This window comes from Corapipo altera, unplaced genomic scaffold, assembly GCF_003945725.1.
Source record: "Corapipo altera isolate COAL_440 unplaced genomic scaffold, ASM394572v1 0, whole genome shotgun sequence".
Lineage (NCBI taxonomy): Eukaryota > Metazoa > Chordata > Aves > Passeriformes > Pipridae > Corapipo > Corapipo altera.
In genome coordinates this window covers 75,690,407-75,706,808 of record NW_020884872.1, presented here as the reverse complement: position 1 = coordinate 75,706,808, position 16,402 = coordinate 75,690,407, and the positions used below count along the sequence as shown (strand labels likewise).

At 38.6% G+C, this 16,402-nt stretch overlaps 1 protein-coding gene across 1 annotated transcript in view; it reads right to left on the bottom strand.

The window, feature by feature from the left end:
* Window positions 1-10,682: 10,682 nt before the first annotated feature.
* Window positions 10,683-16,402, bottom strand: part of CWF19L2 (CWF19 like cell cycle control factor 2) — a 71,277-nt gene continuing 65,557 nt past the window's right edge. The window contains exons 16-18 of the mRNA XM_027663159.1: window positions 15,763-15,843; window positions 13,140-13,241; window positions 10,683-12,272 (exon numbers count right to left, since the gene is read on the bottom strand). Coding sequence (XP_027518960.1) covers window positions 12,132-12,272; window positions 13,140-13,241; window positions 15,763-15,843 — 324 coding nt within the window. The 3' untranslated portion in view covers window positions 10,683-12,131. The remainder of the gene's footprint in view (window positions 12,273-13,139; window positions 13,242-15,762; window positions 15,844-16,402) is intronic.

Below are 16,402 nucleotides of genomic sequence, written 5' to 3'. Positions count from 1 at the left end.
CAAAGTAGAATTACTGTAAGCTTTGCTTAGAGGGAAAGGCATCTTTTTGAGCAAGTGAAGATTCCCATGAAGAGAACATAAAAAAATGAATTCTCTTTGAAAGTTTGATTGCTTTATTTGATTTTTTTAAAGGTCTTTGAAAGCAGGAACAAAATTATGGGCAACAGGTCGAGGCAATTTTATACATACTATACTTGAATGTATCTGTAAGTATTTATTGTCTTGCAGTAATAGTATTTTCACATTTCCCACAAATATTCTACAGCATCCAGATAGTTTCTTGTTGATTTTTCAGAGATTGACATGCGTGTAAGTTATTGAACATTTTGTTCTATCTCTTCTTTTCTTATTCATGACAATAATTTTCTCCTTTGAAAACTTAATTGTGTTTAGAGTCTGGTCAAAATTATTCTTTTTTATAAAGTTAGAAGCCAAAATTACTTCATATCTCGTTTGCACCATTATTTGATGTTCTTCCTAACACAGCAATGATGCCATGGTTTCATTGCCTTCCTCTTAGCACAGGTGCAGAAGGTTCTCCCCTTGTCTTTTTATGACCCTACAAGTCATTAAACCCACTTCACGTCTTAGCCCTTCTAATTTTATCCCTACACATTCCTATTATGTCCTTACATAGATCTCCAATAATTTTACTTAATTTTGAGTGGATTATCATCCCTTAATTATTTCCCTGTGTTGACCACATCTGCACAGGAGGGACTGCACAGTGTTAAGTGGAAGCCCCCCCAGCTCTACTCTCCCTGTGGGTTGTTCCTCATTAGCAAAATGGGAGTAAAAAGTATGAGCTTTCCTCTGATTTTTTTGTTTATTTGTTTGTTTGTTTGTTCATTTGTTTAACTCCTTATGACACATGTCACCTAATTATGTGACTAGGCAAGAGTCAGCACAACAGCCAATTCAGTCTGTAGCATGCTGATAACAATGCAATATTCATAGATTCTAAATCATAATGCATTTGTTGTATTTGAGAAACAGTTTCAAAATGCCAATGCTAATCCTGTTCCTTTCCCATTATAATGACTTGAAAAATACATCAGAGACTATGACAGTACTATTTTGTTAACAGTTCTGTCTTCACTGCAGGCTGCAGATACTCAACTTTTCTAAGCAACCAAACCTTCAGAAGGTCAAACACTATGAATATTTGATAACTTCAAGTCTAAAATATTCTTTCCTAGCTCCCAACTCTGTCTACACATCTTTGCATTCTTTGTATATTTGTTTTAAATAATAATCCATCGGGAAAATGTACTACGTAAGGATCAACTCCCTCTTCACGACTGCTTGTAGCATTGGCCACTCATGGCTGCTAGAGTGAAATACAGTCTAACCTCTGGCCAATGCAAGCAATAAGCTGGGAGTTGGCCTTCAAATATAGGGAGACCAGGGATCTGTGCCCCAGCATGGCAATAAGAAGTATTTTGCCCAGAACTGTGACTGCTCACTATGTTTACCACAAAAGAGAACTCTCCAGCTTGAAATGGTGACTATGAATCAGTGGAAAGTCAGACTTTCACATCTCCAGACAAAATAAAACTCTGAATTAATTCATTTCTTTAATCAAAGAATTGAAAGGAATTGAAATTTTCTGCTAGGCATGCTGTCAAACTGACAAAGTGACTCAGCAAGGAGAATAATTGGTCTGTAATGTGATTATATTTGGGGATTCAGGTTGGGGTTTAGACATGCTGTTAAAGACTAAACTGAAATAATAGATTTAACACAAAGTTGTCAGGCCTGCAGTTTTAAAAGGTCCTGCTGTCAGTCATCAAAGAAGTGAGAACCCAGTGCAAAAAATAATTGGCTGCTGTGTCACCATACTGGGGGTTCATCAGTAATTGTCCTTAATAAGCTGATCCAGATGTGAAACATGCTCCCTGAGAAGGTGAGTGATAGTTTTTAGATTATTCCCCAAGATCTGTCATCTTGCACAATAACAATCAATAACCCCATCTCTAATAAACAGATCCTGTCCCCAAGACCCCGTCTTTTAGGAAAGGGAACAGTACGGGTCTCTGAGAAATGCCCAGGATCAGGCAGTGCCAATTTACCTGAGAAGCTAAGCATGACACCACACAGGAGAGGCACTCTTATTGGCACCCTCATATTTGCAGACACACTGCAGACAACATGTTACAGGGGGAAAATAAGAAAAACAACAACAAAGACATGCAATGAAACCTACATAGCCAGAAATTTTCTAAAACACATCAACCAGAAGTTGCACAAAGAGGAGTAACCCAAGTAATGTAGTGTATAGGTTAATTTAAGGAAATGAAACATCACAATTTTATTGCCCTGAACAATCCAGCTACGTGTGTGAAACACCACAGGACTGGGAGCATCAGAACTGAGGAATCACCTGATGATAAACGCAAAAGAAATTATATGAGCAGCAGAGAAACAAAAATTTCTTTTAACAAAAGCATTTATTAGGAGAATTTGTATTGTTATTAGCAAAATACTTGTTAATAGCACTGTCCTTTTTGCAGGGGACCTTAAGGTAGAATTTTCCAGTTAGAAGAAATTAATTTCTGGATGTTTTACATTGCTGACAATTGTTTTTTCCAAAGCAATCACACTGAATTTGGTCTCCTTTTGTGTAAAACTGATTCCTGGATTCTTTACTTTCCTGTGAAACACCAGAACAAGGTTATATAAAGATAGGATGTTCTGCATTTGTAAGTGACACTGGAAACCTGTGCAGATGCTTTTTTTCACCCACATTCATGGCTAGCAGTTGCCTGACTTCTTGCCTCTTTGTATCATGACTCATGCTCTATTCCCAAGCAGCATCCATTCTGAAACAAAAAAACCTCACATTTTTATTTTCTCTTGCTTTTTTTCCTGCAAAATTGTAATTGTTTATAGTTTTTCTGAATCTCTGCAAATCACTTTTTGTTTAGACTTGCTGTGTAATTGGTTTGTAATACGTACAGTCAAGACCAATACTTGCAGATTGGTCCCCTGGAATCAGTGACAAAAATATCCCTTTCCTAATCCTACACTCCTGTGACAAAATAACTGAACTGTCAAGCAAAGAGGTGTGTAAATTTCCTAGAAAACACAGGTCAATGAGGGACTCTGAGGGTGACTTAATGCACTCCATTGCTCCAAAACAGAATCACCCCACCTGTGCAATTCCCCAAAAATGCTCTTCAGCCAGTTCTCTAAAGCTCTGGATCCCAGAGCTGTGGAGCCCAGAGCAGGGTATGCTACTGCACCTCAGACACTCCATAACTGGCTGGAGAAGATGTCACAGACATTCAGATATGCTGGTATAACATTCACTAAAAAAATGAAGGATGCTGCAACTACTGCTATTGCTACCTGTGTGAGTTGAAACAGGTCATGTATTTGCAACTTTGTTCATCCTTCAGCACCTTGATTCCAGAACTTCCAATTTTTTTTTCAAAGGAAAAAATTGGTTTTTTCAGAGCCTTGAATCTCCTTGGATGCAAATGTGACTCCTTACAATTTCATTCTGTTTCTGCCTTTTGTGCTTTTCCCTGCAGAGCCATTGCAGATGAAGGTGGCAGATACCAGTGGGAAGGCAATGTTGCCAATGATATCTGGCCTCCAGCATAAATAAGGTCCAGTTCTGCCACCAGACGGCCAAATACCTTGCAAATTAGCCCCTTCCTTTTAGTTTAGATGGAATCCTTATCACTATCCTATGTTTTGACATCTCTGATACCTTAAAAAGAAATATTAATGCTTAAATCGCAGCAATTCACAGAAACGAAGTGTGATAAAAGGCTTGAAGATGGATGGAAAAAGTGAGCATCCTCATGGTACAGCACATTCACATGCTGTGCAATTCTTCTTTGAACCCAGAGCAAGAAAATGGTGAATCGGAATCATAGAATGGTTTGGGTTGGAAGCAACCTTAAAGATCATCTAGTTCCAATCCCTTTACCATGAGCAGGGATACCACCCACTAGACCATATTGCCCGAGGCCCCATCAAACCTAGCTTTGAACACTTCCACGGATGGGGCATTCAAAACTTCCCTGGGAAACCTGTACCAGTGCCTCACCACCCTTACAGTAAAGAATTTTGTCCTAATAATCTGAACTCTCTTTCAGTTTGAAGCCATCCGTCCTTATCCTGTCACTACATGCTCTTGTATAAAATCCCTCTTCAGCTATCTCATAGGCCCCCTTTAGGTACTGGAATATGCTATAACATCTCCCTGGAGCCTTCTACAGGCTGAACAACAGCTCTCTCAGCTTGTCTTCATAGGAGAAGTGCTCCACCCCTCTGATCATCTTCATGGCCTCCTCCGGAGCCACTTTAACAGGTCCATGTCCTTCCTGTGCTGAGGACCCCAGATCTGGACATAGCACTCTAGGTGGGGTCTCACAAGAGTGCAGTATAGGGGCAGAATCCCCTTCCTTGACCTGCTGGGCACACAGTTTTGATGCAGTCTAGGATGTGATTGGCTTTCTGGGCTGCAAGTGCACATTGCTGGGCCGTGTCCAGTCTCTCATCCACCAGCACTCCGAGTCCTTCTCCAAAGGGTTGCTCTCAGTGACTTATTGCCCCAGCCTATGTTCATGTCTGGGATTGCCCTCACCCATATGCAGCACCTTGCACTTGGACTTCTTGAACTTCATGAGCTTCTCATGAGTCCACTTCTCAAGTTTGTCCAGCCCCTCTGGATGGCATTCTGTCCTTCTGTTGTGTCAGCTGCACCACGCAGCTCAAAACCCTCTTGCATGTCCTCACTTCCCATCATTTAAAGACAATCCAAGCTTTCTAGCACTGCTGTTTTGTCTGACAGGGACTCACTGATCTTTTTTAATTATTTAATACACTAGAATCATATTACGGTTCTCATCTACCTGTATTCCTGTTTGTTTTGTATAAAAAATATACTAAGGAAGACAATCATACTGTTTAACTGCAAGACACTACTTGTTTTTCATTAGTGGAAAGACAACAAAATTATCTCAGACAGCAGTTCCCATCAAGATTTGATTTGGAAGCTTTGCACAGAAGCTAAAAATACAAGACTGTGCAGTCATAAATCATTTAAAATAGCGTTCATAGACAAAAAACACTGAGGGATGATGTGTTCAACTGAAGTGAATGGGATCTCAGGAGTGCACAAGGAGCTGGGATCTAAGAGGACTTTCTAGGTGCTCTAAGCAACCCAAATCCCAAGTGCTGGGTTGGGGCAGGGCATGTGCAGAGGCATGACGGCAAATTCACTTGATCCAAAGGGACAGTAGATTCGCAGCTGGCAGAGCGAGCTGTGTTTGTCAAAGCTTTCAGACATACAAAATTAATGTTTGCAAAGAGCTGTGAAGATCAAAGTCCTGAGGATTAAGATTTCCTTGGAGAAAGTTTTTTTTTTTTTCAGTTATAACAAAGTTTTTAAAAGGTTTCGTATTTGGTAGAAAATATAAAATGCTATTTATCCACAGTTTTCCAGAAAGCTATAGAGAGAGTCAAGAACTACTCACACAGATGTGAGATGAATTCCCTATCATCTGTTTCTGTTCTAATACTAGCCAAAATATTTTTGCTTTAAAGAGAAAATAACCTAAAAGCTTCCCACAGAAGACTACACTTCAACATCAAGAGATTTCTGCCCACCAGTTCCCCACTTTTATTGATGATGATCTCATGTGCTGTTTGTAAAAAGAGATAATAGCCAAATTCTCTGTCTACTCTACCTTCTAAAGCATATTAAGTTGTTTAAGGCTTTTAAAATCCTGAATATATGTTTTAATTATAGACAACATTTTCCTCAGAGTTCCCAGGAATGGCCAGTAGTATATACTTTTAAGTTCAACCAAATTGTCGATAAATGAACTCATGGCACATAATTTCAACTAAGTCACTCAAAACTCCTGCTGGGTGGCAGCCCTCTTGCTATCTGCCAATAGCAAAGGGTAAAGCTTGTATGGTTCTGTGATTTAGATCTGTGACCAAAACAATGCTGATAGGACACAAAGGTTTCAGACTTTGCTGAGCAGTTCCCTGTTTCTCCTTCTGCCCCCCTAGTGCTGAAAATGTGCAAAAGGTTGGGAGGGGGCACAGCCAGGCAGACGACCTGAATAGGAATAGTATCACAGCAATGTCTGATTTTCAGTCCATTTTTCCCCCATGGAAAACCAGAGTATAATACTGGAGTTCATCTCCATCTCACCTTTTCCAGATGATATTAGTTTCTGTCTCTACTAAAGCCACCCTTCCTATTGCATTCGCTACTTGAGATGCCCACAGCACCCACATCCACAGCAAGAATAACAGGATCAGAAGTTGAAGCAAGTCCATCAGCAATAATAAAAGTGATAGCAGGGAAACAGTTTAGCCAATGAACACAAATACTGCAGGATGTGCACAGTTTCTAGATGCCACAGTACAGCATTGCTGCTTAATTTTGCAGATCTAAGTCCTGCAATAGCAGCCAGGAAAGAAGAGAAACTGATGGAAAGAGTATAAGGTCACCATTTCTGATTCCATTTGCCCACATTAACTCTAAACTAAAAGCCTACATACTCAGTCCCAGTTGGATATGCCATCATCCATAAAGCCACTAGGACTGTTAGTCATTGTTTTCAACCTCGCAGGCAAGTTCTCAGACCTATTGAACTGTGGTCAAACAGAGTTGTTCTGCACTAAAAGGCAGAACACTGGAAGAGCTGGAAGAACTGAAATGCTTTCAAACTATACAACACAAACCCGGAGAGAGACATCAGAGATCTGCTGGCATTCCCAATTGAAGCCCTGCAAACCTGTGACAATAGTAATGGGGAAGCTGTACAGTGGTAACTATGTATTTATGCTCCATTAAATACTTACCAGTTGTTAGCTGCTCATATCTTGTCTTACAATTGCTGGTCCAAGACATTTTCACATAAAATATCAGAATTAAATAAGATCTTAAAATCACAGCAGAAAAAGCTGGGAGAGACTTTGAAAAGTCATTTTGCCTGATCCCAAAACCAAACTGTACCTATCTCTCATTCCAGCCTGGTGGGTGACCAAGACTTGTGCATCAATGGCCAGAAATCACAAAACAAAGAATAATAAAAATATTACCCTCAAAGACAGTGGTCCATGAAGAATGGCTTCAACTTTATTCTAAAAGGTTAATTACACTTGTGGGTTTTTGATAAAATTGGGTTTACTGCATGTATGCTCTAGGGCACTTGCTTTACAAAAGCTAGACATTTAAAAATAATGAATTGATGCATTTTCAGTTCTAATATAGAACTTAAAGCAGGCTCATCAGAGCCATTTCAGACTGCCAGCCGTCCTCAGACTACATGTGCAAGGGCACATGAAGCCTGGGCACTGAGAAATGAACTTTTTACAACGACTCACACATCACGAGCTCAGACTCTGCTTTCTCTAATGTAACCAACGCAGTCGTTTTGTGTTGCATGATGTGCCTCTGGGCTCTCTGTGTGTAGTGCTTAGGTCATACATAGGAGCCAAGACACCAGGGATGGTAAGGATCCTTGCAGGTAAAGATGTCCTGCAATTATGCATTCCTTTTAAAATATAGTTCTAGCACTTCACAGATTTTTATAAGTCTCAGAATAAAAAGAGATAGTAGGGCAGTTGTGCAAGATTAATCACCAAGGAGGATAGCATGTCAAATGCATCAACTTTGACAATGACAGATAACTCTTTGCCAAAGATTTCCCTGGGACAATCCTGGGATTCTATTATTAGTTTCGAAATCCGGATCCCAAGAAAATCTTAAATATTCATTTAGAACTAACTTCCAGTGGTTCTTAACTTGGGGGGTAAAATTTACACCAACTTCCCTGTAAAGGGTGTAGCAGCATGACTTCCTTGAAGTATGTTATCTTCCCTTCTCACTTTTAACAATATAAACAAGTGCAACATCTAGAAAAGTAATATTACCATACAGATGCATCAATGTGCACATGAGAATTATGATGTTTGCAAGACTGGATTTCTAATGTCTGTTTCTTCTTATTGGATAAGCTTGCCTTGATTTGTGAGAATTGAAAATGGTACTTTTAGATAGGATATTAAGGATCTTGTTTCAAAAACAGCTACACTTTGAGTATAGCAGCCTCTACATCAATTTTCATCCACAGTCCAGTTGGGATTAGGAAGAGAAAACATGCTGTAATGATAAAAAAACAAATGCATAAAACAGGAAATGCTCAAGAAATTTCAACCAAAGACAGAATTCTCAAGGGACTCATCAAAATTTTTCTTCTTTCAAAGATTTCAAGAGATTGGTGAACTTCTGCCATGAGAGTTACTATTAATTTTAACATGTTGCTTTCCATTCAGAACTCATACAAAATTTAAAACAAGTTGGTTTAACTCAGTATGTAAAATCTCACTAACATTTGATTATGACTCTGAGAATAACCCACTCTTTGGGTTCATGAACCAACTGAAATAAAAAAAAATCAGCCCAAACAGACCTAAGATTGAATGTTGCTATATTGTTTTTCTAGCAAAGCAACAAAAATCCACATTGTTCTCTTCCAGGTCTTTTAACATGTACACAGCAACAATCCACCACTGTTACACTAAAACTGCACTAAACGCAGCATCTCACAGCCTTACTCCAAAAGGAAACACATAAAGAGAAGTGAAAAGCAAGTGGAATATGGGCTTAAATGAGAACTACCTACTTGGAAAAACACCAATAATCAGCAGAAGGTCTTGCTTTCCGCTTTAGCTCCACTGAGTTCACCCAGCTTACAACAATCTCATTTTTCATTACTTCAGTTTACATCCACAGATGACTTCAGGCAATCACCCTGACATCAAGTAACACTGGCTATGGATAAGAAAAATGACACCACGGCAGCTTTTGCACTTCATTTTGTAGCTAATGGTGCGGTACAAATTCACAGTGCCTTCTTTCAATTTGAGCAAAAATAATACCTTCCAAATGTGGCTCCTGAACAAGAAGAGACATGCTTCAGGCAACTTTTCTACAACTACATGGGCCTGGAGAGTACCCAGGTTGAACAGAACAGCCTGAGAAAAATCAAAGAAAGTGAACATCTCAATGGATCCTGTTTAGCTGTTTTACCCCAAGACAGACTAGGCAGCAAATCCTCAGGGTATCAAGGCTTGAGGGAGACCTGCCTAATTACAGCATCCATTCTAGTTCTCTCTTAGAGAATTTTGTGACAAACATAATTGAATAAAGACTCTGGAGAGTAAGTTCCTGCACAGGCCTCAACCAGTGCTTGACCAAACAGCAGTACCCTTCCCTGAAACTGCTGAAAGACCTGGAATGAAACTGAGAGGACACAATTCCTTCAGCATAGCCAGGGAATGCAAAGGAGGGGAGTCCCCAGAGTTGGAAAAAGCTGACTTGATACCAGGGAAACATCGCATTTTATGCCAGGCACTATGCAGAAGAGTAGCAGCACATATTACATGATCTCCCTGTAAGACAGGGCAGGACACGGATATGTTCTAACACCTGTTAAATCACACACACAGATTTGCTTGAAGGGAGAAGATCCTTTTCTTCCCTGATTACACAGAAGAGTATATGGATGCATGTTTACAACAATGTAGAAATCCAGCTTCCAATCCCTGTTCTCCCTGAAGACACCTGAATTTACATTTTCCACCTCTTAGTGCCAAAGAATTTAGGTAGTGGGTGTTCTTCTGGATGAAGGAGATTTATTTAAAATATTTTAATATTTATAAGAGTAAGAACTGAAGTCTAAGCATACCAGACCTTTCACAAATGCCCTAACAAGCTGTGTTCACTGTCATGGCCTCATGAATATTTAGAGATAATTATGAAGAGGAACAGTTTACCCTAAAAATATGCATGTCTGGTCTGTGACCAATTACAAGAAGATACTATTCTCAGTGTATGTGGTAAGCACATTCTCTCATTCTGAAAACTTCTAATAGGGTAAAAACATTTTCCCATATCACTAGCTTCAGTTACCCTTATTCTGTATTTCAGAGTCCTTTCTGTCCAAAGAAAACCCGTAGTTTTGCTGAAACCAGAATAATATGCACAGACTATGAGTCACAGGACTTTCCTACGTACAAGTTAGATATCCTTTGTGAAACACAGTGCTTCCCTTGAGGAACACAAATTCTCAGAGAAGTGATATCAGAAAAATTGCATTTCCAGCACAGCATTGGATAAAGACTTTTCTGTGGCCTTAAAAACAGTCACCTCTGCTTTTTCCAGCTATCCTCCTGGGGGGCAGACGAGACTGAAGACAATATACACTTTCAGAGAAAACTATTTTTAGTCATGCCTAAGTCATGCCAAAGACTGGTTCAGCATTATCACATTCTAAGCAACTACCAGCAGCTGCTGTTTCACATCCTATTTACTATGCAATCTCCCCAGTAGCCTAAGGAATATCAAAACTTACTGGAGAACAGTTAGAACTGTCCCTTTTGTCCATGGGTTCCTGGTGGACACAATATAAATAAACATTAAATCACTAAAATTATCATGAAAGCTTATTTTTAAGTTATTTTTCTTGCAGTTGACACCAATTTACAAAGATCCTCCAGAAAATAATTCACAACACAGCAGATTTCTATCTCTACCAGACTTACTTGCCAAAATGCGGTGGCAGGTGAGGGAACAGGGCAAGTACAAGCTCTTCAGGAAAGCTGCAAAAGACCACCACTAGAAATGAACACTTATTCAACCCTTTAACATTCAGTGATTCATTTATTAATCTGAGCAGCTCACAATCTCACAATAGTTAAGAGAGCTGTAGAGAGCAATAGTTCAGTAGGAAAAGAATAGGAAGCATGTTGAGACACTTGCACAATGCTTTAAGCTCTCCTATGCCAAGGGCCTTCCATCTGCTGGTTGAAGCCTTTCCCCATAGCACTGCAGCCTTTTGTTCACAAGTCTGCACCCTTTCCCTGGTGCACTGCGAGGACGCCGTAGCAATATTTCTATCTATGACCTTCTGTCCTTGTCTCCTGCTCTCCTTGTTCTCCCAACTCTGCACCTGCAAAGCCCAAGTGTGCTATGTCAGGGTTCCCATGGAAAATGGTGGACAGTCATGCAAGAATCATTCTTTTTCCCCCTCATACTTCCCTACCCCATTTCATAAAATTTACACAAAAGAAAAAAACAAAACCCAGCAAATAAAACAGTGGACAGTGGTCCTTTAACTAGTAGACAGGCATTTCCTAGTGACATCCATGCTTAACAATCAATTAAAGTGCAACTCTTGCCTCTCATCAGAGTGTGCTCCAATCAGCACTAACAGCATCACAAGCAGGAAAACCAGCAGGGAGTTTGAGCAGGTCCTGATGAAAACTACTATGGCAAACTACTATTGCAAACCATCTGTAGCACTAGATGGGATGCCTAGGGAGAGAAGAGTCACCTGGGATGATCCCTATGATGGTTTTCTTTGCTGGTCAGTGCAGAGTGTTTTCCCTTAAGATTCTTCCACCCTTCTCATTTGTTTTTTGGTTTTTTTAATTGTTATCAAAAGTAACTGTTACCATTAAAGTTGTCATTTAGCACCAGCTATGGACTGTCTCATCATCCTTTGTGTTTGAAAAAACATACAAAAAATTGCCATAATTCTCATGCAGAGAGGCAGCAGCAGGTTTATCAATCACATCCTTTGTGATGTTTATGTTACTGCTATGACTGCAACTTAAAGACCACAAGGACTCAGAATCAGAAAATCATTTTCTGTACAGTTTTCTTCCACAACAATGTATTTGTTTTAATCAAAATGTTCTTAAAATGTACACCATTTTCTACAGAAGGTCACCATGATAATTCAGCACTGGCTAAATACAATATAAAAAAATATCAGTTGTCTCAAAGATTGTAAAAACTGCAAAAGTAAAAGTTACATTTTTAAGAACTCCAATGGCCACATGGATATTATTCTTTTGTCTCAGCTGAAAAAGGAAAAACTAAACCCACTGTACAATTCTGGTTTGTCAAGCTTGCAGGTTCATGTGATCCACAGTGTCCAAACCAGAAACAGATAATCAGCAATTAAACATTATCCTATGTTTTAAAATCTATTAGCAATACATAACACATTGGTGTTATTCTTAACATACAAAGTATCCATTAAGGTCATTTATGGCTTATATAGTTCTTGACTGCAGGGTTGTTCTCATTCTTTCTTTTTGGTAAAGTCATATGGTTTCCACCACTGTGCGAACTGCAACACCTTCTTCCTCTGTTCTTCAAAGTTCTGTCTGATTCCTTTTCTCCAGAGCCGCGGTTCCAAGTCCAGCATGCCACCAATAATTTCCTTTGCAAGTAGAAGAAAGACAGATAATGGTAAATGCAAAATTACCATATTAATTAACGCTATTTTACAATAAAGTAAAGAAATATGTATTTTCAAACTACAAGATTGTCAGTTTTCTTAAAGTGCTAATTAAAACTTGAAATTCTGAAAAATATACCAATTTAAAAAATAAGACAATTTAAAAAATAGAACTGCAGCTGTTAGATGGTTGCCTCAGCAAATTCTTTTAAGCACAGCATACCGATTTACTGCTTAAACATCCTAACATTGCAAGATTGTTAATGTATCAGTACCTTTGTGACTAAGGTAAGTTCAGAAAAAGAAAGTTGCCTACTTTGCTGTTTCTGGTGTTATATTTCTCCCCAGTCACTCTTAGTGTTTTTGTCACACTGACTCTTCCCATATTACAGCTCTTCCTGTATAAACAGTACACTGTATACCATGGGGAGTAATCTAACCACATGAGGATTTTCATGGCAGTTGTCTGTGAATCTGTATGGGTATGCACCCTAATTTATACAAGCAGGAATCAGTGCACCTATATGTCAATACTACAGCCATAAAAACTCTTAAATAGATGCAAGTATTTTCCACCTGTAAGATTAAATATCTATAATGTCAAATAGCAACACTTCCTACTAATTCAAAAGAAACACAAATCTAGAACCACAATCTGAGTATGAGCTAATGAAAAAATCAACTGATCCTTTATTCAACAAGCCAAGTTACAATGACTCATCAAGAAAAGACAGACAATAAACTGAGATAGGGTATATCAAAATAACTGTTCTGACAGCATCGGTTTTAATTACTTAAATTTTCCAAAACAAAGTATAATTGGTAAATTAATCTTTTACGTAACAATACCTTCCCAAAGTAATGAGGGAAATTGTGTTGATCTTCAATCACATGAGCAAATCCTCCTTGAAGGCCAAAGTCCACAGAAAAGTATGGTAATCCTTTAGGAACCTGTATGTGCAAAACCACATTTTCAGATGTTTAACAAAGTGTTGGCATTTAGTCAACCTCCCCACAACTGAATGAATTTCAACATGGTTTTGCAGTTGATATAATAACATTTTATTTTAAACCACCTCTCAAACCAACTACATGCAGCATAAAAATGCAAGAGAGAAACAGTAAAGCAAACAGGTAAGGGGAAAGAAGAACACACAGCAACTAGATAAAAAGACACAGAAGAGATGACTAGTGGGTGGCAGAACCTCCAGAGGCCACTGTGCTGCACCAGGTAAGACACTGGGGATGGACCAGGCAGCAGTGGGCACACAGAGCAAATGCCTTCCTGACTCCACATCTCTGGACTACATGGGTTTAGCAGAAACTTTAGGACAACCACTAGCAAGTTGCATTTATCAAAGGTAAGGTGTTGAGTGGTAACAGCAAATATTTACCCAGTGAAAACACTGACACTCAGGGAGAAGGGGAAACACCTTTATGGAAAATACATCACGAGAAACCCCATCTACATGACTGGAAGTTATCAATAACTTGCCAAATCAGATAAGTTAGTAATTCAGTCAGACTACAGAGAAGAAGCTGGATATCCTGCCACAACATAGACCTTTCAGCCTGACAGAGAGAAGTGGATCCATTTATTGCTACAGTATTGCAAGTAATTTTTGCTGTTTCACTGTAATAACTTATTTTCCACTCTTTTAATTGTTGAGGATGTTCCTGTACTGATAAGATTTACAAAGCCTCCAATTCATAAGCATTTTCTCTGCTACAATCCAAATAGCTACACAATTTTCATGAGGCATGTTCCATATATTGCTTAAAAATTGACTCAAAATAATTAAGATTTAATACAGAGGAGCAATGTAGCATAGCAAGAAACATAAAACATTTTAAATGGACTAAAAAAAATTATTAAATAAGGAAAAATGGGTCGGCAGGTGAGACCTTAAGAAAAAGGTCAGCTTTATCTTATTTGTGTCTAGCAAAGCATCAGGTCTGACTGGGATGGAGTGAATTTGCATCACAGCAGCCCATATAGTGCTGAGTTTCAGACTGGTGCCTAAACCAGTGTTGACAGCATGCCAGTGTTTCGGCTATTGCTGAACAGTGCTGACTGCTGGGTCAACTCTCCTGTTGTGTACCCTCCCAGCCCACTGCTACCCTCAGCACCCTTGCTGCAAGGAGCAGAAGGAGAAGCAGAGAAAGCCTCGATGCTGTGCAAGGGCTGGATGCTCCAGCTCTACCTCTGGACACAGGTTTGGCACACAATCCACCCATTAGGTGATGTCTCAGCCGTGTCTGACCCTCCTTCCAGGTACCACCCTCTCTCAGTACGACTCTCCAACTTCCCAAAACTCAGCTCTGTCTCTAAGCTATACTCTCCAATCTTTCTGAATTTCCATTACCCTAAAATAATATTAAAATCTCACAACTGTGTAACAATTTACACTCAGACACATTTTATTAATTTAAAGAATCATCCTGACTTAATCTGAAAACTGGCCTACCTTCAAACAAGTATATAATAGTCACAAAAATGTATGGTTAGGAAGATTCTTCAAGAACTCTGGTGTCCTAATGCCTTACAATGTGTCAAGAAAATTATACTTCACTTTTTGGTGATAGATGTTGGTTTTTCCTGTTCTGAAACAACAATGAGCAGAAGATATCCCAAACATACTTATTTTGTCTTCTGTTTACATCCACCTTAAGTTTATAGTCTTTCCTAAACCCTTGTTGCAAATTAATTGCATCCCTTGCTCTTCTGCACTCCATCTCCCTTTTTGTAGTATGTGGCTTCATGTCTTGTTGTTAAAACTCATCTCCTCTCTCCTAAACTACGATCTTCTTTTAGTGAAAAGGTGCTATATTTACCAAAAGACACTATTAAAAATTGAGTGTTATTACTACATAGTAGTAAACTACTTGTGGTAAAGTCTATATAACACACATCTTCCACTTCAATATTAAAAAGATAGAACAATCTTTGAACCTAACGAATCCAGCATTGCTCCTTTAACATTTGTTTATACAAAGAGGTTTCAGCTCAGTATCCAGGAGATAGAAAGAGCACTGTTCCCTTGTTTTAGAAAGAAAGAATCATAATGCTATTTATATTTTCACTTCACAAACATAGCAACGCAAATGGCTGTTGTAGGGCAATGAAAAAGAAATATCATAATTTCTCCAGGAAAGTAATTTGCAAATCTTTGATCTACCTTAATTCTTAAAGTTAATCTAGAAACATACTGGTACACGTCCTCAAAGTGTCAGCTTTGTTCTCAAAAAATGCTTGCAGCTCAGTCCACCAACTGTTGAAATAAATGAGAATCTTTTCCCTAATGTCAGTTAGGAGTTCAGTCAGACTGTTAATTCTCACCATACCTATGCCATCTTCTCATGCACTAATCCAATTGTGTTCCCTTTCTTCTCTCTTTGAAACAGTTAGTAATGAAAAAAAATTAGAAGAATTTGCTGAGAAATTCAGTGTTTAATACATTACATTACTTACAGATTTCCGAATGTCTTTTGAAGAAAGATCAATTAACTTCTTGTTCATAGACCACTCTTCATCAGACTCCATTATAGCTTTCTGTAAAATCATTTTATCTAAATGTGAAAATAGTCCTACATGCAGCAAGCAAAGAACTAACTGTAGTGAAGTACATTGTACAGCAAGTAACAATTACTTCTTAAAAAAGTAACTTTCTTTTTGGTAACTTTTCTGATTTCCACAACTTACTTACTTTACAAAGACATCATATATCTTCAGACTCACTCTATTCACTTCCACTATTTCTTTTTTTTTGAGATTTAACTTTTGCTTTACACAAATCATCTCTAACAAGTTTCAACTACAAAGTCACATTCTGTTTTTACTCATCCCATACAAACCCTCTTATGAATTCATTATACTATATTAACCTGTTTGTTTTTTTTTAAACACTAAGAGGAGAATCCAGCTTAGAAGGCTGACTGCCCTTAAAAACCTTTAAAGCTGACTCTGTATTCTCCATAGTACAGAACTGGGTATTGTGTAGTGTAGGTGTCTTTTCAATTTCATTTGCTGTGTACTTTCATGGTAGAAACTTCTGAAAGACAAGTTTTAGGCAAACAACATTGCATTAAATCTTGTACTCCCTCCTTCCTTG